At 43.3% G+C, this 26,971-nt stretch overlaps 1 protein-coding gene across 1 annotated transcript in view; it reads right to left on the bottom strand.

Annotated features, from left to right (window-relative positions):
• The window catches only part of IMPACT (impact RWD domain protein), a 114,198-nt gene that overhangs the window by 62,381 nt on the left and 24,846 nt on the right, over window positions 1-26,971 (bottom strand). The window contains exon 3 of the mRNA XM_030213660.1: window positions 11,560-11,612. Within this exon, the coding sequence (XP_030069520.1) occupies window positions 11,560-11,612 (53 nt within the window). The remainder of the gene's footprint in view (window positions 1-11,559; window positions 11,613-26,971) is intronic.

Here is a 26,971-nt window from a genome sequence, read left to right as displayed (position 1 = left end):
ACACACAGTCACCAGTGCACACTGCACTAACACTAACCTGGACCTTAGCAAAAGCAAGCAGGGAAACTAGACACAACGTCAGAAGTGCACACTGCACCACCCTACCTACAGCAAACACCACTGTTGCAAAGGCCCTGAAGGAAACAAGACCACTTCCTTATCAAGGCCCTCCTTGATGATGTCACACTCCCTAGACCTAGGCAAAAGCACACTGACCCAGAGAGGCCCAACCCACACCAATGCAAAACCGTGAAACACTTGAAGCCAGTACACCCAAAGAGAGTTAGAGCAACTCAGGCAACACACACACAGGTGCAGTAGTAAAGTAAAACAATTAACCCCATGCTGCTGGAAGCTGCCAGCACAGATAGACAGAGCCAGCTCAGAAAGGACAGAGAAAAGAAACAGAAGCCAGCTAAGAAGCTGACCCCCAGGAAAGAGGTAAGTTTGAGAGGGGTTCAGACCCCAATCATAACACCTTGGATTTCTACTCCCTAAGTGCATCACTTTGCATTTCTTCGCATTGAATTTTAATTGCCAAATGTTAGACCATTCTTCCAGCTTCTTCAGATCTTTTTTCATGTTTTCCACTACCTCCAGGGTGTCCACTCTGTTGCAAATCTTGGTGTCATCCGCAAAAAGGCAAACTTTACCTTCTAACCCTTTGGCAATGTCACTCACAAATATATTGAACAGAATGGGCCCCAGCACCGATCCCTGAGGCACTCCACTACTCACCTTTCCCTCCTCCGAACGAACTCCATTTACCACCACCCTCTGGCGTCTGCCCGTCAACCAGTTCCTAATCCAGTTCACCACTTCGGGTCCTATCTTCAGCCCTTCTAGTTTATTCAAGAGCCTCCTGTGGGGAACCGTGTCAAAAGCCTTGCTGAAATCTAAGTAGATGACGTCCATAGCACGTCCTTGATTTAATTCTCCTGTCACCCAGTCAAAGAATTCAATGAGATTCGTTTGGCACGATTTCCCTTTGGTGAAACCATGTTGTCTCGGATCTTGCAACTTATTGGCTTCCAGGAAATTCACTATCCTTTCCTTCAGCATGGCTTCCATTACTTTTCCAATAACCGATGTAAGGCTTACCGGCCTGTAGTTTCCAGCTTCTTCCCTATCACCACTTTTGTGAAGAGGGACCACCTCCGCCGTTCTCCAATCCCTCGGAACCTCTCCCGTCTCCAAGGATTTATTAAACAAATCTTTAAGAGGACCCGCCAGAACCTCTCTGAGCTCCCTCAGTATTCTGGGGTGGATCCCGTCCGGCCCCATGGCTTTGTCCACCTTTAGCTTTCCAAGTTGTTCATACACACTCTCTTCCATGAACGGTGCTCTATCGTGAGATCTCACGCATATTCATTGGGGAAATCCTTAAAACCTGACAAGAGTTGAGGTTGGACACCCCTGCTATAGAGGTTGTCTGACAGAGGAGGAGTGATGGAAAAGGCAGAGATGTATTGAATTAGCAGGCGTACATCAGGAGCAGAAAGACTATATAAGGAAACTGGACTGGGAAGGAGGGGAGCAGAGGAGAGAACTGGGTGAAGAAAGAATGAGAGGTGTATGATGGGTGAGTGAGTGTTGGAGGGGGGGGCAAGAAAGGTGGTTGGTGATCTTTTGGGGAAATTTGAGGCAAGAGGGGCCCGGGGGGAGGGAGAGGGGTGTTAAAAGGAGAAGGATGGGGGAGGGGAAAACAAGAGTGGGGACATGGAATGCTAATGAGCTAAATAACCTGACCATGAGTAAAGATGTCTTCAAAGAGCTGGATAGATTGAGGCAGGATGTAGCATTCTGCAGGAAATCCATAAGGCCTTTCTCCAAGTGTATTCCAGTTCTAAGGTTAAGGGAGTGAAATCAGCTGGAACAGCGATCTTAAAATGTAGGGAGGTAAGGTTTTTGTATAGAGGAGGTGAAGTGAGACAAGAAGGGGAGGTGGGTGGCAGTAAAGGGGTATTGCCATGAGAAACCCATGACATTGGTAACTATATAATACACCAAATCAGAGTCAAAAGGACTTTGTGGGTATAGCAAAAATTATAGCAGGAGAGGTAATTATGGGGGAGACTTCAACCTGTCACTAGACGATCCAGTGATCACTTGAAAGGAAAAGGAGAGGAGTGCAGGCCATAGAAAAATATTGAAGGGATTAATTCAGGTAGTGGGTGTATGGAAGATACAGAACCTTATTCAAAGGAACTATATACACTATTCAGGGATGAACCAAGTTTACACAAGGTTGTGTGGGTGGATTTTATGGGTTCCCTTCCAGTTGTGCATTTCTCAGTAAGTTAGCAGAATGCTATTTTTGTGCACTTAACCTTTTTTTTTATATATATTTTTGAAAATAATATTACAAGTTAACACTTGTTCTAGTAACAGAGTTGCATCACCTAAAAATCATACAATATAATATCCATCACAAAAAAAGAAGAAAAGAAAAAAAACCCATCAAGGCAATACTAACTCTTCCTTAGACTTCCATACTTGAGGGAAAGCAGCCAATTACACTAAAGAGTTTACAGGAATATAAAAGAAAAGGCTTAACCAGACATAAACCCCATCATCAATTTTCTTGCCAACTAATCTAAGATATTCTGGAGTAAACACAACATACTTTAACATTACGTATCTCACCACACATTTACAAGGATATGCCAAGAGAAATGATGCCCCTAAGTTCTTTGTCTCTTCCCTTATTGAAAGGAGTTCTCTTCTTCACTCCTTTGAGTATTTTGTTACATCTGGATACAACCATATACTTCATCCACAAAACTGAAGGCTGAATTCCTAAAATAAAGTCTCATAATTGCATTTAGATCTTGCTCAAAAATGAAAGAGACTAATTATGTAGCTCTCTCAGTCACATTCGACAAAGAATTCTCTAGCAAACACTCACACGATATAGTGCTGCTAATGTAAATGCTGAAATTATATGCAAAACTCTTGGCGATGCATCCACAAAAGGTGCTCGCCCAGTTGATTCAGAGTGACCAGAATGGCTTTAAGAAGGGCCGGTTCTCCAGTAATACTACGAAACTACTGACTAATGTCTTATTACAGGCTCAACAGATCTCTGAACTGATAGTGGCCGCTGAACAACGCACAGAAGGCTTTTGATAGGGCCATTCAATCCTATCTTTTCAACACCCTCCGCTGGTTCTGATTTGTGGAATAATTTATCACCGTGATTAAAGCATTGTATTTGAATCCTACTACCCTAGTGCTCAATAACAATAAGCAGTCCCATTTGAGATACTCAGCAGGGCTGCCCACTTTTTCCCATTTAAAATTGCCATTCAGAGTAACCCTGACATAGAAGTAATCCGAAGGGGTTATGCAGATGATGTACTGTTGTATACCATCCCAGCCATATTGAATACAATCTTGAGGTACTCTAAAAGGTTAGGGTACAAGATTAATTAGACCAAAACTAAGGCATTATTACACAATTGTCCAGGTAAGGAGGAGGAGGTTGAGCATTTTCAGCTTAAACGGATGCCAACTGGATTGAAATATCCGGGTGTTCAATTTGAATCCAGTGTGGCAGAAACTATACGAAGGAGGTAGAACGAGAGGACATGAAATGAGACTGAAGGGGGGCAGACTCAAGAAAAATGTCAGGAAGTATTTTTTCACGGCGAGAGTAGAGGATGCTTGGAATGCCCTCCCGCGGGAGGTGGTGGAAATGAAAACGGTAACAGAATTCAAGCACGCATAGGATAAGCATAAAGGAATCCTGTTCAGAAGGAATGGATCCTAAGGAGCTTAGCCGAGATTGGGTGGCAGAGCCGGTGGTGGGAGGTGGGACTGGTGGTTGGGAGGCGGGAATAGTGCTGGGCAGATTTATACGGTCTGTGCCAGAGCCGGTAGTGGGAGGCGGGAATAGTGCTGGGCAGACTTATACGGTCTGTGCCAGAACCGGTGGTGGGAAGCGGGGCTGGTGGTTGGGAAGCGGGGATAGTGCTGGGAAGACTTACACGGTCTGTGCCCTGAAAAGGACAGGTACAAATCAAGGTAAGGTATACACAAAAAGTAGCACATATGAGTTTATCTTGTTGGGCAGACTGGATGGACCATGCAGGTCCTTGCTGCATCTCTTTTGGTGGGGCGCTGGACACCATCAAAATAATTGCTCCTAAGATAAACTATACGCTGAGCATATATTACCTCTACTTTTAATCACCAGTGACATATAAATCTATAGAATGAATCCTATTGAGATCCCTTTGGAATAAGAAAATGCCCAGGATAGTGGTCAAAAATCTGAAATGTTCTTAAAACAGGGTGGTGTGTATTTTCCTAGTTTCCAAGATTATTCTGTGGCATTTCTGAAGAGACAAGGTGCTCAACAGGTCCTAGAGTGACAGGAAGCTGATATTCCCATCTGGCTACAGGTGTTTAATGATTTAGTCTGTGATTGACTTGTGTATTGTATGAAGTAAAGATGTACATATATAATTTTGTTGTAAACTGTTCAGACACTTAGTATTGAGCGGTATATCAATAAATCCAATCCAATGGTACTGTCTGTCTCAAACTACTGCCAAGTATGGTTTTGAACTCTGATCATCATGGAGCAATACTGCTATTGTCAACAGTGCACGAATTTCAAGTCATAGAGGACTGTACTCACAATGAACGGGATCAGACCACCTTTATCCCAATATAGTATAATAAATGATTCAGGATACAAGGGAAACTTATTGCATGGAACGAATGACAAAGCTCAGGTATACGGAGAGTGGGACAGCTTCTCTCTGGATCTCAATGATTATATTTCCAGGCCCTCTGTATTAAATTTATATTACATCCTAGTCAACAGAATCGTTGGATCCAAACTGATGCATTCCCAAGTCATGCACTGAAAACTCCTCATTTAAATGGACACTGAGCCTAGAAGTATTGTATTGTGTAAGCGAGTGCTGTTAATAAGAACATAAGAATAGCCATACTGGGTCAGACCAATGGTCCATCCAGCCCAGTATCCTGTTTTCAACAGTGGCCAATCCAGGACACAAGTACTTGGCAGAAATCTAAATAGATTGAAGGGGGGCAGACTCAGGAAAGATGTCAGGAAGTATTTTTTCACGGAGAGGGTGGTGGACGCTTGGAATGCCCTCCCGCGGGAGGTGGTGGAGATGAAAACGGTAACGAAGTTCAAACATGCGTGGGATATGCATAGAGGAATCCTGTGCAGAAGGAATGGATCCTCAGAAGCTTAGCTGAAATTGGGTGGCGGAACAGTTGGGGGGAAGAGGGGGTGGTGGTTGGGAGGCGAGGATAGGGGAGGGCAGACTTATACGGTCTGTACTAGAGCCGCTGATGGGAGGCGGGAAATACTGCTGGGTAGACTTATATGGTCTGTGCCCTGAAAAGGACAGGTACAAATTCAAGGTAAGGTATACACATATGAGTTTGTCTTGGGCAGACTGGATGGACCATGCAGGTCTTTTTCTGCCGTCATCTACTATGTTACTATGTATTCCGTGCTACCAATCCCAGGGTAAACAGTGGCTTCCCCATGTCTATCTCAATAGCAGACTATGGACTTTTCCCCCTTGAACTTGACCAAACTTTTTAAAACTCAGCTATGCTAACTGCTGTTACCACACCCTCCTGCAACAAAGTTCCACAGCTCAACTATTCGTCAACTGAAAAAAAAATTCCTCCTATTTGTTTTAAAAGTATTTCATGTATGTTAGAACAAAGGCATGCTAAATTTCATGTGAGCCATGAAAAGTTATTTTTGTCTATTTAGGAAGTATACATCCAATCACTGCCACAAAGAACAAATAGCCTCATTTTGAATTCTTTTTCATAATTCTGTTTTTTTTTTTTTTTGGGGGGGGGGGGGGGGTCCTTGCAGTTGACCTCATGGTTTGTTGGTTTGTTCATTCATTTGTTTTTTTTTTCTCTCAACTGGTTCTGGTTGGGTTTGCCAAGCTCCTTTGGGATAATAAGAGGATGGATGTGTCTGCGATGAGAGTGTTTTTCTGTACTTCCAGGTTCACTTGTAGGCTCATTTTCAAAGCACTTAGCCTCCCAAAGTTCCATAGAAACCTATGGAACTTAGCCTCCCAAAGTGCTTTGAAAATATGCCTCTTGGTGTGTTTAACTGTTACAGTTGTTCTTACTTCTCTCTTTTGATTTATCATCTATACTAAAGAGATGGGCTGCTGATGGTCAGGTTGACAAGGGAATATAAGAGCACAGCTGCTCATATCCTACATTTATATTCTGCAGTTAACATTTATATTTTTGGATAATTTTCTATTGTGTAGATGCTGTTATTATTATAACTATCGGTACATAACTCGATTCCTATGAAAATCCTGGAGGGTTTAGGTAACTTTTCAGTATTGGGTCTGAGGAAGATGCTTTGGGGTTTTTGAAATACACTTAGAATGTTGTTCTGTATTCTGGTTGTATAATTGGATATTTTGACACAACATATCCTGACTTCCAAGTTAATAAACAGATTTAAACATAAAAGTATTTCATGTAACTTCATTGAGTGTCTGTGACAGAACAGTGTGTTTCAAAACCTGTAAAACTGCTTTAATTAATTCCTGAAGCTTATTTCTTCTAGTGGCCAGCAGGTGGTGCATGTTTTATGTTAGCTTTCACTTTTCTATAACAGCTTTAATGCTCCCTCTTTTAGTTTCACTCAGTGAAGAAGTGATCTACAATACTATGAGCAGTATACTTTTAAAACTTAACTGCGCTCTGATTGGCCCAGGAGCTCTTTTCATTTGGATTGTATTTCCCCAGTCTTAGCCAGGAAGACAAAAAAAAAAACAAACAAACAAAGAGAGCCACATCTCTTTGCTAAGACCCCGTAAACGGTTACATTTGATAATTTGTGAGCAGACATAGGTTCTGATCTTCCAAGGTACTTTTTATAAAGTAAACAAATGTTTAGTTAGTGCTATAATTGATCCATATTTCAGCTACCCGTAATTGTTTGTTGATTGAACAATGAACAAAAAAAAGTGCAATTTTAAGACAGTAAACAATTTTTAGTTCATTGCCTCTTTTTCTGGACTGAAAGAATCCTGGGTTTTGTGTGTTGGGTCTGTGACTGTTTTCTGGGAACAATGGGACCACTGGGAGTGTGGCCTCCAGTAACCTAGAAATCACTGGGGATAATTTGATAGCGGGAGACTCACCCAGAGGCAGCTGGGACCCACTCGGTAAGAGGAGGGTGCTAGTGTAGAGCACAAGCGGAAGGTGCAGATGGACCAGAGTTGTGCTGGGGATAGACCCTCTAACTGGCCGCGGGGTAATCCCAGGTGGGTGGCTAGGCTTTTTGTGGCAGTGCCCCTTAAGTCTTTGTACTTTTTGAAAGAGTAAAAAAAAAAAAATTTATTCACATCTACTCATTCTAGACCACTCAGGATTTTGTAGACCTCAATCATATCTCCCCTCAGCCATTTATTTTCCAAGCTGAAGAGCCCTAACCTCTTTAGCCTTTCCTCATATGAGAGGAGTTCCATCCCCTTTATTATTTTTGTTGCTCTTCTTTGAACCTTTTCTAATTCTACTACATCTTTTTTAGGATATGGCAACCAGAATTGAGCACAATACTCAAGGGAAAGTCAAACCATGGAGTGATACAGAGGCATAATAGTACTCTTGGTCCTATTTACCATCCCTTTCCTAATAATGCCTAACATTCTGTTTGCTTTTTTGGCCGCCACCATCACACACTAGGCAGAAGATTTTAGCGTATTGGCTACAAAGACACCTAGATCTTTTTGAGTGCTGACTCCAAAGGTGGACCCTAGCATCAGGTAATAATGATTCAGATTATTCTTCCCAATATGCATTACACTTTGCATTTGTCGACATAAAATTTCATCTGCCATTTGGATTCCCAGTCTTCCAATTTCCTAAGCTCTTCCTGCAATTTTTATCAATTTTCACTATATATCACAAGATAACTCTTGTACCAGCAATATAGAAAAGAAACATAGGAGGAAAAACGGAAAAAAACAAGCAAAATAATTCAATTCTTTCTTAGACTACAAAGGGGGGGGGGGGAGTGGTATAAGAAAAAAAAAGGGAGAAATCTATAGGAAATACATAGCACTGAACTGACCCCACCCCCATACCAACTCTAAAGTCATAGCAAGTACACTAAAACAAACTTTGTGTTTGTACACAAAGTACACTAAAACTTTTGTGTTTAGAAAAGCTCGCAATTGCTCTGGGATCAAAAAAACATATTTCGTCCCTCCTAATGTAACCACGCACTTGCATGGATAGGCTAAAAAAACTTTGCACTCAGAACTCTTGTCTTATAGTCAAATGGGATGTTCCGTGGAACCTCAAACAATATCTTGTTGAGATATGGGAGGAGATTAAAGATACTAAAGAGGAAATTTTGGAATGCACGGGTACCATTAGTGCTGGCCTGCGCGAATGCAAAACACTGTGGGAAACGCAAAGATCTCTGCTTTTGGGGTGTTCAAGCTACAGTGTGTTCTCTTTGTTCTCAGCTTCTGGGCCCATGCCTCTATAGATCTAGAAAGAGCCCATCGCTCCCTTGGTAAATCTCAAGATAATCAACCTAGAGATACCACAGCGAGATTTGCCAGGTTTGCCAACAGGGAGTGGTTGTTGCAGCGGGTGCATCAGGCACTGCACTTGGTGTTTAATGAGCCACAGATTTCTGTTTATCAAGATTGATCTTTGTATACTTTGACTCCACGCTGGAATATGAAGCCAGTGTTGGAGATTTTGAGTCAAGAAAATCACCTATCATTGGGCCTTTCCATTCTCTATGTTTTGTGGCAGGAAGAAAACTACATCATGTCCATACTGTGGCAGCAGCATGAAAGATGTTACATGAAGTAGGTCTGACTGCGACCTCCTTACCACCAAATTCCGTGGCTCCAGTGACACAGGCAAAGCTTCAAAAGTGCCAATGAGTGCTGGGCAAGAGTAAGAAAATTCTGAGGACACCCTCCTGAGCACCAAGTCCGGAACTTCCCACTCCTCTGGTGCCATCCTTTCAGGATTAGGTCCGCCATCCATCAACTCTTCCGGGAGCCCCTCCCACCATCCTCAGGGAGGATGTCACCTGGGAAATAAAGGGAGGGCAGCCCTTACCTCCCGAAAAGGCAGACAGTAGGGGACTTGTCTCCATCCAAAGGGGAAGCATCCCTTCCTCAGGGGACATGCTCCTTATGGTGGAGTCTGCTTCCTTACTGTTCAACAAGATATGGATTCTGAAACGCGTTAAACCGTATCTCCCCCTGAAAACTTTCCGCAACTTGGTACAATCCACCGTACCCAGCCACGTGGACTACTGTAATAGCATTTTAATAGGTTGTAAGGCCCAAATCCTGAAAAACCTTCAGACTGCACAAAATGCAGCAGCCAGACTCATTTTTGGTAAGTCACGATTTGAGAGTGCGACACCCCTTCATGAAAAACTACACTGGCTCCCTATAAGAGAACGAATAAGCATCAAGGTCCACACATTGATTCACAGGATCATCCATGGAGAATCCCCGAGCTACATGACCAACTTGATTGACCTACCAACCAGAAACATTTCAGAATCCTCTCGAAACTACCTTGACCTGCACTATCCCAACTGCAAAGGTCTGAAGTACAAATCCTCGTTTGACTCCAACTTCTCCTTCAAAGGCAGTCAAACTCTGGAACACCCTACCCATACCCATCCGCTCTATCAAAGACTACCTACCCTTCAGAAAATCTCTGAAAACCCATCTATTCAAGGAAGCTTACCCAAACGCCATAACCTAACTCTTAGGATCCAACTATTCATTACCTGATCCTGCAATTAACGACAATGACTCAGACGTCTCCTCCAATTTTTTCCTATGCTTATCCTGACCCTATCCCTGATCTATCTAGCCTAAAACTAAACACCTCCTCCTACCTCCTCCCCATAATATTTCTTATCTACACATCTCCATTACTCTACATCTCCTTTACTCTGCTAAGCTTAGCCTATATTGTCTACACTTCACTTTGCTTTATAAGCCTACTACTATGTAAGCCGCATTGAACCTGCTATGAGTGGGAAAGTGCAGGGTACAAATTTAACAAATAATAAATACTGACCTCTCCGAGCCAATCATCCCACACCCTGAAGCCCTACCAGCTGCAGCCACTAGCATATGGCTAGGAGTCCAATCTGGGCATCTTCAGGGTCCTTCGCACCATCCCTGCTGCCCCTCTGGCTGCAAGGGCAATGAGGATCAATTCAAGCCTGCTCCTCTCATTCCGGCCCATTGCACAGAATGTAAGCAGTCCACTAAAATTGCTGCGTTTCCTGGCAACAGGAAAAAGCCATTTGAGGCCACAGCCAATCTGAAAGCCACTTTCAGGCCTCAGTTCTCATCCGGCTTGCCCTCCCCTGTAACCACTGGTTACCCTAATGTCTCCCGATCTGGTGGGGCAAAAGGAGATAAACAACTAAGCCACCACATGCTGCAGACACCACAGCATCAGCTGCGATCCAGCATGGCACCGCTGCTTGCTGCCACTAATAGATTGCCTCCCCTGCTCAGGATGCCTAAACACATTTCTGCCCATTCCACAACCATAGGTATCCTAGTGTCTTTCTATCCTTAATTCCTTTTTTTTTTGTAATTGTGCCCTGGGCCAGAGAAGAGGAGAACTTTTAGGAAGACAGGGAAGAAAAAGAAATATGTGTAAAAAGGGAGGAGGAAGAGTGGGAGACAAAAAGAACGTTGGGTACCACAACAGAGACCCAGGAAAGGCTCCCACAGGCCACCCCCTGTTGTAACTGCTGCCTCCTTTTTTCTGCCAGCCAGAATCCCATGGGACCCCAGAATCCCAACAGGGGAGAGCTGTAGCCCAGCCCTAGTCAAGGGGCTACCACTCCCAGATCTACCAGGCAAAGGACCATGAATCGACCCTAAGAGCTAGTGTCAAGTTACTGAGATTCCCAGGGGCATAGGCCACAGCCCAAACCTCTGAGAACAAACAGCTGCACTTATCTAGACTCCAACCACCTGCTGAAGGCAGAGAATTCTGGAGCATTACGGAACTGCATCTATCCTATAGTGTTAGCGATATCACTGAAGTTCAGTGTTCTCTGCCTCCATCTGCTGGTTGGGGCAAACAACCCACCAGTCTGAACTGGTCTAGCAGGAGGAAAAGAAAATTACTATTTTATTTACAAAATGATTTAATTCAGTGATCAGATCTCTCTCTTGCAATGTTACTGAAGCTAGAACTGTAAGACATTTGTCTTTTGCTATAGATAAGATTTGCCACAGCACCACTCTGCTTGAGAAATAAGGCACAGTTGGGTAAAGTCCTGTGGAATACTAAATATTTTCAATACAATTGAGACTCAAGGCTAAAACCCCAAATGCTTCCAATCAATCAGTCATCTCTCTTACCTGTAGTGTGAATTTAATTTACACATATTTCTTTTTAAAAATGTGCTTAAGCTTACAGATAACAGTAACTACAAAATTGGAACACAGAAGACATTGTTACAATTACTTATTTCTAGAAAAGGCAGTAAGTGCTTCTTACTTAAGCTGGTAAATAGGGGGAGCTGTAGTTGGATATTCAGGAGGAAGGATTACCTGAAAGAAAACAGGGAATAACATTAAAATAACTACATTTTTAAGACAAAGATTGTTATGAAGATCATTTTATCATTTGTCTAGGTTAGATATACTTCACAAGGAACTTCCACAGCCCCAGGAGCAACAGTCTGGGGGCAACCTTTGCAAAGCTGGCAAAAGAAATTATCCTGGACAGAGTACCTCCATTCTTGGCTATCTGCTCAATCTGAGAGGAGAGAAATTTAGTGCTGTAACCAGACAAATCATCTTAAAGCAACAGAGGATGGGATGGCATTAAAAGGGACTATTTAACAATGTGACCAAAATCTGATTGATAGGGAATCAAACTTGCTAAGAAAATCGTTAAAAAAGATGGTGGCAAAATCAGTTAAGTACATTTGAGAGTTTTTTCTGGTACTTTTGTACCATGAGATTCCTACTGTAACCCTAGCCCTTAAGTTTACCCATTGAACAGCATCGTGACAGGAAAGTTGCAAAGCATATTGGAGGCTTGAAAGGTTGAAGTAGGTTGTCACAGATTGGGCCATTCTGGAAGTGATCCACTGGAGAGATTTAGATAAGAGAAGTTGGATTACTTTATTATTTAATGGGTATCCCTAAACTGAATGGGCTATCCTATTGTCTTATTGTTCCAGGAACTCAAGCAATTGTACAGAGCAATTTCTTTTGTGCAAGAAACTTAACCTGTGGCATGCACATGAGCATTATGTTGTTGATCTAAATTTCCCATTCTGAATGTAAGCTTCTGAGGACAAATGTAAAAAGGGAGGAGTGGGTATTTTGTTTGCTAAGAAGTTAATGATTAAAGCTCAGTGGATAAAGAAGGATTAAAAAGGAAGGTTTTTTTGCTGCTGCTGATGGTGCTGATTAATGGAGTTAAACATACTTTGATGAACCTCTATGCTCCTAAAGTGGGAAAGGGTGACTTTTTAGATGAACATTTGAGTATTATTTTACAGAATCAGGAAGGTGTGCTCCTAATAGGGGGAGATTTTAATTTAACCTTAACTCCCATGTTAGATAATATGGGTGAGAGGGAAGTTTATGGGAGGAAGGACAGGAAAACATTCCATAATTTCCTTAAACTCTTAATATGGTGGATATTTGTAGGGAGATGCATCCGGGGGTGGGGGGTGGGGACCAGAACTTTGCTTATTTTTTCACAGGTCCATCAAACCTACTCAAGAATAGATTAAATTTTTTTGGGATAAAGTATGTTCCCTCAGGTACAGCACACTAAGACTGAACGCTTTACCTGGTCTGACCGAGCCCCAGTATGGGTAGAGTTGGTAGGACATAGAGCCCAAGGTCACACCTATTTAAGATTGAATGACAGCCTCTTGAATGACTACGGTTGTATGGCATGCAGAACAGTACTTAGTGGAGTATTTTTCTCGTAAGGCAACGGGGAAAGATTCTCCTGAGCTTTGTAGGAAGGGAAGAAGGCCACTATAGGAGGATACCTGATTGGTAAAGCGGCTCAGAGAAAGAAACAGTGCTTGGAAGAAATCCAAAACTTACACTGCCTTATTTTAAGATTAGCAGCTGCCCATAAGGCGAATCCGGAGAGGAGAGATATCTGGCTTAACTTGTGGAAGCTCAAAGATGGCTTTGGGATTGGGAGGCTGAGGAGATGCACTGTAACCTAGCTTTTGAGTTTAATAATAGGGCTAGTAGGCTTTTGGCTCACAGACTGAAGGTTCAGAAAACAAGGAAAAATGGTTATTCAGTTTAAGACCATTGATGGGAGGGAGGTGCGGTTGGAACAAGAGATTACGGTGAGATTTGTAGAGTTTTATAAACCTTATATACATCCCAGGAAATGTTGAAGGAGATAGTAATAGACAAGTAACTTCAGACGGATGAGTTGGGGAGAATTACTGACCAGGATATGGCTTTATTGGAGCAGCCGATCACAGGCACAGAGGTGAACCCGGCATTAAGAACTATGCAGCATTCCCCTTCAGAGAGTGCTGCACCTCCATTTTCCCCCCGTGGTTGGGCTGCAAGGATTCGGAGGACTCTGGCAGGCCTTCATGGTCTGAGGAGCCAGAGTCTGGTGCAGAAGTGACTCAGGATCTAGACTATCCCTCCGCGGTGAGGATTTTCCACCATGATGAGCTGCCAGCACTTATTTCTGATACCCTGCAGGCTCTCTCTATTGAGGACCCTGACAGTGGCTCAGCCTCCTCTGTGAATCCTAGGATGGCTAGTACCAAAAAGTCTGCTCGAGCCTTTCCTTTGCATGACTCTATCCCACCTCCCCGCTCCCCCCGTTTTCTATTTCTGTTGATGGCTCTCTCATTCTCCCTGTCTCCTCAGCTCGAAACCTTGGGGTCATCTTTGACTCCTCTCTCCTTCTCTGCTCATATCCAGCAGATTGCCAAGACCTGTCGTTTCTTTCTTTACAACATCCGTAAAATCTGCCCCTTTCTTTCCGAGCACTCTACCAAAACCCTCATCCACACCCTTGTCACCTCTCGTTTAGACTACTGCAATCTGCTTCTTGCTGGCCTCCCACTTAGTCACCTCTCCCCTCTCCAGTCGGTTCAAAACTCTGCTGCCCATCTCATCTTCCACCAGGGTCGCTTTACTCATACTACCCCTCTCCTCAAGACCCTTCACTGGCTCCCTATCCGTTTTCGCATCCTGTTCAAACTTCTTCTACTAACCTATAAATGTACTCACTCTGCTGCTCCCCAGTATCTCTCCACACTCGTCCTTCCCTACACCCCTTCCCGTGCACTCCGCTCCATGGATAAATCCTTCTTATCTGTTCCCTTCTCCACTACTGCCAACTCCAGACTTCGTGCCTTCTGTCTCGCTGCACCCTACGCCTGGAATAAACTTCCTGAGCCCCTACGTCTTGCCCCATCCTTGGCCACCTTTAAATCTAGACTGAAAGCCCACCTCTTTAACATTGCTTTTGACTCGTAACCACTTGTAACCACTCGCCTCCACCTACCCTCCTCTCTTCCTTCCCGTTCACATTAATTGATTGATTTGCTTACTTTATTTATTTTTTGTCTATTAGATTGTAAGCTCTTTGAGCAGGGACTGTCTTTCTTCTATGTTTGTGCAGCACTGCGTATGCCTTGTAGCGCTATAGAAATGCTAAATAGTAGTAGTAGTAGTAAATCCCCCCAGTTTAGATGAATTTATTGTAAAATTTTATAAGCAGTTCCAGAATCTGTTAGTGCAGCCAATGCTAAGGTTGTTTAATTCCTTGGAGGAGGGATAGTAGGCTCCCATGTTTCATGTGGCTAGCGGAAATTACAATTATTACCAAAGATGGTACGGATCCTACTCAATGTGGGTCCAACCAACCTATCTCCCTCAATGGGACTGATATCAAAAATGTTCACTAGGATTCTTGCAGATAGACTGAGGAGCTGGATTTCTCAGTTGATCCATCCAAATCAGTCTGGATTTGTACAAGGCAGGCAGACTGGAGATAACATTAGAAAGGTCTTAATTGAGAGGCTAAAAAGGTCAAACAGGAGATGGTGTTTTCTGTGGCTGAAGAGAAAACCTTTGATAGGGTGCCTGGGCCCTTTGTTTAAAGTATTGGATAAAATTGGGCTGGAGCCATGCTTCCAAGATTGGATTAGTTCAGTATACACCACCTGGCTTGCATCAGAGTCAACGGTGGGTACACAGAGATCTTTGAACTGCAAAGAGGGACTAGGCAAGGGTGTCCCCTCTTGCCAACACTGTTTGTGCTGGTGACCGAACCACTGGCTCAACAGGTTTGTGAGCAGATTCAAATAGCAGGGGTTCAGGCTCAAGGGAAGGAGCATAAGGTTAGCTTGTTTGCAGATATACTATTCACTCTTACCCACCCCAGGGAGTCCTTGGAAGTAGCAGTGCGGGAGCTGGAGCTTTACGGGAGGGTGTCAGGATTTTGGGTTAATATGAATGTCGGAAGTACTTAATACCATGCTATCATTCCACCAGGCTGACAATATCTGTAATCATTTTTCTTTTTGGTGGATGGGCTCCACGCTTCGACATTTGGGTATCAATTATGGAAGGTCAGGCAAGAATTGGACAGGTGGGATAAACTGTGTTTACCCTGTAGGGAGAACAGAAGTAGTGAAAATGATGATCCTCCCTCAATTACTGTACTTGCTCCACACACTCTCTATAAAGGTGAAAGATAAGGTACTGCACAATTTTATTTTATTCCTTATTAGTTGCAAGCATCCCCAGACTGAGTTCAGCACAACTTATATTAAGGCATCAAGTAAATCGTTACATTTTAGACATAACACATTTCAAGAAGAAAAACACTGTTACATTTTAGGGTTGTAACAGTTGGTGGGTATTGGGGTACTGAATAGATGAGTCTTCAACTGTTTACAGAAAATTCCACACTCTGATATTGATCCGATTGTCACTGGTATATCGTTCCACCATTTTGCCAATACATAGGGTAAGGTTGTTGAGTGTACTGTCTTAAATCTGACACATTTTGTTGGAAGGAAATACTAGGTCCAGATTTCCTTTCATTCTTCTCAGTCTCTTTTCGGGAAGTATTAACCAACGGTTTAGATATTCTGATATTTTGCCATGTAGAAATAAGTGTTTCATGGTGCAAAGTTTAAAAATCCCTCTCGCTTCAAACAGTAGCCAGTGTAATATGATGTACAAAGGTGTTACTCTCTCATATTTTGATTTAGAAAAGATCAGTCTAGCTGCAACATTCTGTACTGTCTGTCATTTTTTCTAATTCATGTTGCACAGTCCACACATAATACATTGCAATAATCGATTTATGCAAGTTCGAGAGATTGTACCAGCAGTCTAAAATTGTCTCTCCTGAAGCAGTAACATATTCTCCTGAGGTTTTCTGAGTACACTGAAGGCTTTTCTAACCATTTGTTGACATTGTTTATCAAAGGTTAGGTATCTCTCTATCATTATCCCTAGAATTTTAAGTTCAGTTGTATGTTTGTTTGACACATCCATGGTAGGTGATGGTTACTAAAATCTTTGTTTTGTCACAATTCAGTTTACGATACAGACATGATGCCCATTTGTCAACCAGCATCACATGGTTGACCAATGTGTTACATAGTAACATAACATAGTAACATAGTAGATGACGGCAGAAAAAAACCTGCATGGTCCATCCAGTCTGCCCAACAAGATAAACTCATATGTGTATACCTTACCTTGATTTGTACCTGCCTTTTTCAGGGCACAGACCGTACAAGTCTGCCCAGCAGTATTTCCCGCCTCCCAACTATCAACCTCTCTTCCCCCACCTGCTCCGCCACCCAATTTTGGCTACGCTTCTGAGGATCCATTCCTACTGCACAGGATTCCTTTATGCACATCCCACGCATCTTTGTCTTCATTAAAGGGAAAATACAATGTTATGTCAACTGTGTAGGAGAAGCAGTTAATTCCATTTTCTCCATATAGAAACCCAGGGTGGACATCAGGACATTGAGCAGGATTGGTGATAGGGAGGATCCCTGTGGCACCCCTGTGTGTGCTGTCCAATTCTTTGACAGGAGTCCACCCCATTTCACACTGTAAGATCTGAGGGTGAGTTAACCTCTTATCCACTTTGAAACTATGCCATTAATTCCTAGGGATTCTAAGATTTCCAGGAGTATCTTATGATTTACTATATCAAAGACACTTGAGAGGTCAAATTGCTTCAGTGCTATTTGATGGCCAGTATTCATGATTTTCCTAAATTCGCGAGCCAAGGTACCGAGCAACATTTCTGTACTGTAGCTTTTTCTGAAACCAGATTTGGTTTGATATAATAGATTGTAGTGTAATTTACAGCAACAGATCTCCCGTTTCATCTGGACTCATTGCCATCCCAAGGTTGCTGAAACTGTCTTGAGCATCAGTATGTCTGAGGGGGTCTGGTAGTATCAAATGTGAGCAAATACTATCAAGATGCCCAAATAAAGGCCTTATTGGTCTGGCAAACAAAGAAAATCAAACAGTGGGTAGAGCTTGAAGGAAAAGATGATAATGATGTTCCCTTGATGCATCTCCCTTGGCAGCCTAAAGGGAAAAGGTTGGGACTGGGATTGAGACTTAGTGCTCATCAGAAGTTAACCATGTGGGTTTGGGATTGGACTAGGGAGTGGCTTTTATAGGGGGTGCAGATATTCCTGGTATACTCCCCTGTGATGTAGTATTAAATTTAGAACTGAGAGGGATCAGGCAATCTTTTCTCATTGAGAGGAGAATGGCCTAGTGTGCATTGGGTGGCTTTATGATAACCACTGAGGGGGGGGGGGGGGGGGGGAGGAGGGCTTAAGAGCTTTGGGGATCATCAAGAAAAGTATAGGCTTCCCTCAAAAAAAGTATTCCCCTACTTGCAAGATTACCTGCAGAGTTCAGGAATCCTTAGAAATCTGGAAAAGGGAAAATGTGCTTTTGAACAATTACTAGGCCCAACCATGCAAAAAGGGGCTATATTTCAGATCTCTAAGTGTTTAAAATTGTAGCACGGGGAGGATACTAAATATATGAGGTAGTAGGAGGAGGACAACTTAGGACAGAATCTGCAGGAAGATGAATGGGAAGAGATTTGGAGGATGTAGACCTTAGGCCTGACAGCTTCTATTGTAGAAAATGGATATAAGGTCCTGCTTTGATGGTATTACACACCAGTTTGATTGCAAAAAATGGAGAGGGAGGATAGGATGTTGCAGACAAGGGGTGTGGGAAAATGGGGGCATTGGAGAAGAGAACCAACTGAAAGTAACAGGATAGATCATAAGGAATGCCAAGCCAAATGCAAAGCGGAGATAAGGAGGGCAAAAAAGGACTTTGAGAAGAAATTAGCGTTGGAAGCAAAAATACATAGTAAAAATTTTTTTAGATACATTAAAAGCAGGAAACCGGCAAAAGAGTCGGTTGGGCCGCTGGACGAAAATGGTGTTAAAGGGGCGATCAAGGAGGACAAAGCCGTAGCGGAGAAATTAAATGAATTCTTTGCTTCGGTCTTCACCGAGGAGGATTTGGGGGGGGACACCGGTGCCGGAAAGAATATTTGAAGCGGGGGAGTCGGAGAAACTAAACAAATTCTCTGTAACCTTGGAGGATGTAATGGGTCAGTTCAGCAAGCTGAAGAGTAGTAAATCACCGGGACCTGATGGTATTCATCCCAGAGTATTAATAGAACTAAAAAATGAACTTGCGGAGCTACTGTTAGAAATATGCAATCTGTCCCTAAAATCGAGTGTAGTACCGGAAGACTGGAGGGTAGCCAATGTTACTCCGATTTTTAAGAAGGGTTCCAGAGGAGATCCGGGAAATTATAGACCGGTGAGTCTGACGTCGGTGCCGGGCAAGATGGTGGAGGCTATTATTAAGAATAAAATTGCAGAGCATATACAAAAACATGGACTGATGAGACAAAGTCAGCACGGATTTAGTGAAGGGAAGTCTTGCCTCACCAATCTAATGCATTTTTTTGAGGGGGTAAGCAAACATGTGGACAATGGGGAGCCGGTTGATATTGTATATCTGGATTTTCAGAAGGCGTTTGACAAAGTGCCGCACGAAAGACTCCTGAAGAAATTGCAGAGTCATGGAATCGAAGGTAGGGTATTATTATGGATTAAGAACTGGTTGAAAGATAGGAAGCAGAGAGTAGGATTGCGTGGCCAGTATTCTCAGTGGAGGAGGGTAGTTAGTGGGGTCCCGCAGGGGTCTGTGCTGGGTCCGTTGCTTTTTAATGTATTTATAAATGACCTAGAGATGGGAATAACTAGTGAGGTAATTAAATTCGCCGATGACACAAAATTATTCAGGGTCGTCAAGTCGCAGGAGGAATGTGAACGATTACAGGAGGACCTTGCGAGACTGGGAGAATGGGCGTGCAAGTGGCAGATGAAGTTCAATGTTGACAAGTGCAAAGTGATGCATGTGGGTAAGAGGAACCCGAATTATAGCTACGTCTTGCAAGGTTCCGCGTTAGGAGTTACGGATCAAGAAAGGGATCTGGGTGTCGTCGTCGATGATACGCTGAAACCTTCTGCTCAGTGTGCTGCTGCGGCTAGGAAAGCGAATAGAATGTTGGGTGTTATTAGGAAGGGTATGGAGTCCAGGTGTGCGGATGTTATAATGCCGTTGTATCGCTCCATGGTGCGACCGCACCTGGAGTATTGTGTTCAGTACTGGTCTCCGTATCTCAAAAAAGATATAGTAGAATTGGAAAAGGTACAGCGAAGGGCGACGAAAATGATAGTGGGGATGGGACGACTTTCCTATGAAGAGAGGCTGAGAAGGCTAGGGCTTTTCAGCTTGGAGAAGAGACGGCTGAGGGGAGATATGATAGAAGTGTATAAAATAATGAGTGGAATGGATCGGGTGGATGTGAAGCGACTGTTCACGCTATCCAAAAATACTAGGACTAGAGGGCATGAGTTGAAGCTACAGTGTGGTAAATTTAAAACGAATCGGAGAAAATTTTTCTTCACCCAACGTGTAATTAGACTCTGGAATTCGTTGCCGGAGAACGTGGTACGGGCGGTTAGCTTGACGGAGTTTAAAAAGGGGTTAGATAGATTCCTAAAGGACAAGTCCATAGACCGCTATTAAATGGACTTGGAAAAATTCCGCATTTTTAGGTATAACTTGTCTGGAATGTTTTTACGTTTGGGGAGCGTGCCAGGTGCCCTTGACCTGGATTGGCCACTGTCGGTGACAGGATGCTGGGCTAGATGGACCTTTGGTCTTTCCCAGTATGGCACTACTTATGTACTTACAGTGGGGGAAATAAGTATTTGATCCCTTGCTGATTTTGTAAGTTTGCCCACTGACAAAGACATGAGCAGCCCATAATTGAAGGGTAGGTTATTGGTAACAGTGAGAGATAGCACATCACAAATTAAATCCGGAAAATCACATTGTGGAAAGTATATGAATTTATTTGCATTCTGCAGAGGGAAATAAGTATTTGATCCCCCACCAACCAGTAAGAGATCTGGCCCCTACAGACCAGGTAGATGCTCCAAATCAACTCGTTACCTGCATGACAGACAGCTGTCGGCAATGGTCACCTGTATGAAAGACACCTGTCCACAGACTCAGTGAATCAGTCAGACTCTAACCTCTACAAAATGGCCAAGAGCAAGGAGCTGTCTAAGGATGTCAGGGACAAGATCATACACCTGCACAAGGCTGGAATGGGCTACAAAACCATCAGTAAGACGCTGGGCGAGAAGGAGACAACTGTTGGTGCCATAGTAAGAAAATGGAAGAAGTACAAAATGACTGTCAATCGACAAAGATCTGGGGCTCCACGCAAAATCTCACCTCGTGGGGTATCCTTGATCATGAGGAAGGTTAGAAATCAGCCTACAACTACAAGGGGGGAACTTGTCAATGATCTCAAGGCAGCTGGGACCACTGTCACCACGAAAACCATTGGTAACACATTACGACATAACGGATTGCAATCCTGCAGTGCCCGCAAGGTCCCCCTGCTCCGGAAGGCACATGTGACGGCCCGTCTGAAGTTTGCCAGTGAACACCTGGATGATGCCGAGAGTGATTGGGAGAAGGTGCTGTGGTCAGATGAGACAAAAATTGAGCTCTTTGGCATGAACTCAACTCGCCGTGTTTGGAGGAAGAGAAATGCTGCCTATGACCCAAAGAACACCGTCCCCACTGTCAAGCATGGAGGTGGAAATGTTATGTTTTGGGGGTGTTTCTCTGCTAAGGGCACAGGACTACTTCACCGCATCAATGGGAGAATGGATGGGGCCATGTACCGTACAATTCTGAGTGACAACCTCCTTCCCTCCGCCAGGGCCTTAAAAATGGGTCGTGGCTGGGTCTTCCAGCACGACAATGACCCAAAACATACAGCCAAGGCAACAAAGGAGTGGCTCAGGAAGAAGCACATTAGGGTCATGGAGTGGCCTAGCCAGTCACCAGACCTTAATCCCATTGAAAACTTATGGAGGGAGCTGAAGATGCGAGTTGCCAAGCGACAGCCCAGAACTCTTAATGATTTAGAGATGATCTGCAAAGAGGAGTGGACCAAAATTCCTCCTGACATGTGTGTAAACCTCATCATCAACTACAGAAGACGTCTGACCGCTGTGCTTGCCAACAAGGGTTTTGCCACCAAGTATTAGGTCTTGTTTGCCAGAGGGATTAAATACTTATTTCCCTCTGCAGAATGCAAATAAATTCATATACTTTCCACAATGTGATTTTCCGGATTTAATTTGTGATGTGCTATCTCTCACTGTTACCAATAACCTACCCTTCAATTATGGGCTGCTCATGTCTTTGTCAGTGGGCAAACTTACAAAATCAGCAAGGGATCAAATACTTATTTCCCCCACTGTATGTACTTATGTGTAGTGATATAATCTAACATATTTATTTTATCACATTTATACCCCACATTTCTCACATGTTTGCAGGCTCAATGTGGCTCACATTAAACCGAGAAGGCAATCGCCAACCCGGTTATTAATCAATTACAATTTATTGTGGTAAACAGAGAGTGTAAGAGAACAAGTTGAAAGGAGGGAAAAGGGAAAGTAAAAAGAGTCCAAAATAGTCCATTAATGTATTGCTGTCGAGGACATTAGGATTTATGTTGGATCCTGGGAGTAGGCTTTCTTGAATAAGCTGGTCTTGAGTAACTTCCTAAAGTTAAGATGATTTGGGGTAGTTTTGACAGTTTTTGGTAAAGCATTCCATAATTGGGTGCTGATAAAGGAAAAGGAGGTGGCGTAAGTAGATTTATACTTGAGGCAGTTGCAGGTAGGATAATGGAGGTTTAGAAACAAACAGGATGTTCTTGGTGTATTCCTAGAAGGACAGTTGATTAGATTAATCACATATCCTAGGACTTCTCCATAAAGAAGTTTGTGGACTAGGGCACAAATCTTTAAGTTAATTCTTTCCTTTATTGGGAGCCTGTGTAAGTTTTCTCGAAGGGGCTTAGAATTTTCAAATTTGGATTTACCAAAAATTAATCTGGCTGCTGTATTTTGGGCATTCTGGAGTCTCTTTACAAGTTGTTCTTTGCATCCAGCATACATTCCATTACAGTAGTCTAGGTGACTTAATGCCATTGATTGAACTAGGTGTCAAAAACTTCTCTAGGAAAGAAAGGTTTTATCCGCTTGAGTTTCCACAATGAACATTTTGGCAACAGGTCTTTTCTTTTCTCTCCAAGAATGCAGCCACAGAGGAGCCAAGGTGATAGAAATTGGTGGGGAGAGGAAGGGAGTAGGAAAATGCAAAGCATTGACAGGGGAGGGAAGCTAGAGACTGCAAAGACAGCTGGAGAGAGTTCAATGGAAAAGTAGACAATATAAGAGGGATAATGGCAGGGATGCTTACATACTGACAGCAACAGGTGCACCCTCCAACACACACATACACACACACACCATCCTCCCCATCTTCTCAACATCCCACCCATAGCCCCACAAATTAACAGCTAAACTCTCTTCATAGATACATATAAATACACCATACTACAAGTACACACAAACACACTCATGTACAAAGTCAATACTGATCCCCCCACCCATAGCTCCTCTCCCCACCACCAATCCCTTGCTACTCTGAGACACACTTTACTGTAGATGTTCCCATTGAGGCCCTACAAAGACGTAACTGAGTCTGCGAATGAAGGGAAGGGAAGTGCACCATTGTGTCACACTTAAGTTTACAGTTTTCAGTATGTTATTTTCATTGACTTTAGTAATGTAATCTAATAAATTGAAAGTTTGCAAAGACTGAAACAAGCTTTTCTACTCCTCTGTTTCTTGGTGTGGAATGTGTACTTCCAAACATAGACCAGTTTTTTCACATACTGCAAAACAGAAAAGGTGAAAAGCAAAAGGCTGTTTTTTACAAAGATCCAAGCACCATGCTACAGGAACTAGGTGATGTGGCATAGTCCCAGATCGCACTTCTCAGCCACATATTTGTTCATATTTTATATTCTACAGCAACTGAAAGTGCTTTACTATCATCAAGTCCTAAGGCAATTAACACCTTGTTAACCCACTCAAATGCAATAGTAATGCCATCATCACTGCCAATATTCTTCTTTCAATTTCAGATCTAACAGATTTGAAGTAGCGCTGGAATCTGTTGCTGGTGTCTCAAGTCAGAGTGGCCAATGGCATAGAGTAGATTTGGGAACGAGAGTGGAAGTAACTGAAAATAAATACAGAAGTCTGGGTAGAATGTTCATTTTAACAACAGCTAAGTGTTTCAACATAGAGAACATACTTTTAGCTCGTCCCCTTAAGTCCTCCTGAAGGTTTTTAAGCAAGGGATGTAGTTCAGCTTATATAGACTAGAAAGATTACCAGATATCTTAACCCCAAGTATTTTAGGTGGGAGCCTACCCACTTAAAAGGGAAGTTAGCCTTAGTCTGCATCAGTTTCTCACCAGTAATATTAATGTTTACCACCTCAGTCTTGTCTAAGTTGGCTTTAAAACTAGAGATGGACTCATATAGTTTCATTTCCTTCAGAATGGTTGGGAGTGACGTGTGGGGTTTAATTACCAACAGAATTATACAGTCAGCAAATAGTGAAACTTTATGTTTTTGCCATCCCACCCACATTCCTCCTATGTCCACTAACTCCGTAATCCTTTGAGCAAAAGGCTCCATTACTAAAGCAAACAGGATAGGCAAGAGCAGGCATCCTTGCCTGGTCCCCCTCCCAAGCGCAAAGCTATCCATATAGGTCCTATTAATCTTAATACTCGCAGCCAGAGATGTATAGAGAGATTTCAGCCAGGAGGTAAATATGAGTCCTACCCCACCTTATGGAGCACTGCAAACATGAATTCCCAATGGACATGGACAAAAGCTTTTTCCACATCAACCGCTATCAGCATGGATGGAATGTGTTCCCTCTGAGCCACCGAAATTAAGTGAAGGACTCATTTAATGTTGTTCAGAGTCTGGACCCCCACAAAGCACCCGGCCTGGTCAGAATTAACTGGGGCATTTGCGGGACCAATCGATTCACCAGTAATTTAGCTAATATCTTAAAATCCACATTAAAACAAAGATATTGGTCTATAAGAACCACGCCTAGTTTTACAAAGAATAGTAACGTCCATGGTGTTCATGGCTAAAGGAAGTCCTGGGCCAATGGAGTCACCAGCTGATACCTAAAGGTCTTATAGAAAGCGTTGGTGAACTCATGCAGATCCTGAGACTTACCCTGGGGCAGATCTTTAATTACAGTTAAAATCTCTTTGACCACAATCGGGGCACCCAATTGGGCTTGAATGTCCTCAGACAGGCAAAGCAACCTGTCACATTCTCAACCTCTCACTTTCCACTGCGACTGTCCCTGCTGCCTTTAAACATGCTGTGGTCACACCTCTCCTTAAGAAGCCTTCACTCGACCCTACTTGTCCCTCTAATTACCGACCCATCTCCCTCCTTCCTTTTCTCTCCAAATTACTTGAGCGTGCTGTTCACCGCCGCTGCCTTGATTTTCTCTCCTCACATGCTATTCTTGACCCACTACAATCTGGTTTTCGCCCTCTCCACTCAACCAAAACTGCGCTTACTAAAGTCTCCAATGACCTATTACTGGCTAAATCCAGAGGTCAATATTCCATCCTCATTCTTCTTGATCTTTCCGCTGCTTTTGACACTGTCGATCACAGCATACTTCTCGATACCCTGTCCTCACTTGGATTCCAGGGCTCTGTCCTTTCCTGGTTCTCTTCCTACCTCTCCCTCCGCACCTTTAGTGTTCACTCTGGTGGATCCTCTTCTACTTCTATCCCTCTGCCTGTCGGCGTAACTCAGGGTTCTGTTCTTGGTCCCCTCCTCTTTTCTATCTACACTTCTTCCCTTGGTTCATTAATCTCATCCCATGGCTTTTCCTACCATCTCTATGCTGATGACTCCCAAATCTACCTTTCTACCCCTGATATCTCACCTTGCATCCAAACCAAAGTTTCAGCGTGCTTGTCTGACATTGCTGTCTGGATGTCTCAACGCCACCTGAAATTAAATATGACCAAAACCGAGCTTCACATTTTCCCCCCCAAACCCACCTCCCCGCTCCCCGTTTTCTATTTCTGTTGATGGCTCTCTCATTCTCCCTGTCTCCTCAGCTCGAAACCTTGGGATCATCTTTGACTCTTCTCTCTCCTTCTCTGCTCATATCTAGCAGATTGCCAAGACCTGTCGTTTCTTTCTTTACAACATCCGTAAAATCCGCCCCTTTCTTTCTGAGCACTCTACCAAAACCCTCATCCACACCCTTGTCACCTCTCGTTTATACTGCAATCTGCTTTTTGCTGGCCTCCCACTTAGTCACCTCTCCCCTCTCCAGTCGGTTCAAAACTCTGCTGCCCGTCTCATCTTCCACCAGGGTCGCTTTACTCATACTACCCCTCTCCTCAAGACCCTTCACTGGCTCCCTATCCGTTTTCGCATCCTGTTCAAACTTCTTCTACTAACCTATAAATGTACTCACTCTGCTGCTCCCCAGTATCTCTCCACACTCGTCCTTCCCTACACCCCTTCCCGTGCACTCCGCTCCATGGATAAATCCTTCTTATCTGTTCCCTTCTCCACTACTGCCAACTCCAGACTTCGCGCCTTCTGTCTCGCTGCACCCTACGCCTGGAATAAACTTCCTGAGCCCCTACGTCTTGCCCCATCCTTGGCCACCTTTAAATCTAGACTGAAAGCCCACCTCTTTAACATTGCTTTTGACTCGTAACCACTTGTAACCACTCGCCTCCACCTACCCTCCTCTCTTCCTTCCCGTTCACATTAATTGATTTGATTTGCTTACTTTATTTATTTTTTGTCTATTAGATTGTAAGCTCTTTGAGCAGGGACTGTCTTTCTTCTATGTTTGTGCAGCGCTGCGTATGCCTTGTAGCGCTATAGAAATGCTAAATAGTAGTAGTAAATAGTCTTCAATACCTTGGGATGTGATATTAATGTTAGTAGCATATAACTGTATAAAATTCCAGGAACCAAGCATGAATATCCTGCTGTTTAATAAGGAGATCCCCCTTTAACATTCTGGATTTTCATTATACTCGTATCTAGCTGTTTCTTCCTAAGCCAATGAGCCAACCGATGCCCTGCTTTGTTACCATGTTCATAATGGGATTTCTTGAATAATCTAAGCTGAAATTTGATTTGCTGTAATTGCAGATGTTGCAGTTTCCCCCACATCTGGTTAATTTTCTTCCTAATAGAGCCTAAAAAGTGTGCTCCAGGAAGGCAAGTCTTTGATGCAACACTTCTTCCTGAGCCTTTTCTTCCTGGCCCCCCACTTAATAAAACCTCCCCAGAGAACCACTTTAAGGCTCTTCCATAACATAATCTCTCTGA

The sequence above is a fragment of the Microcaecilia unicolor genome, chromosome 1 (assembly GCF_901765095.1).
Source record: "Microcaecilia unicolor chromosome 1, aMicUni1.1, whole genome shotgun sequence".
Classification (NCBI taxonomy): Eukaryota; Metazoa; Chordata; class Amphibia; order Gymnophiona; family Siphonopidae; genus Microcaecilia; species Microcaecilia unicolor.
This window is presented reverse-complemented; position numbering and strand designations above follow the sequence as displayed.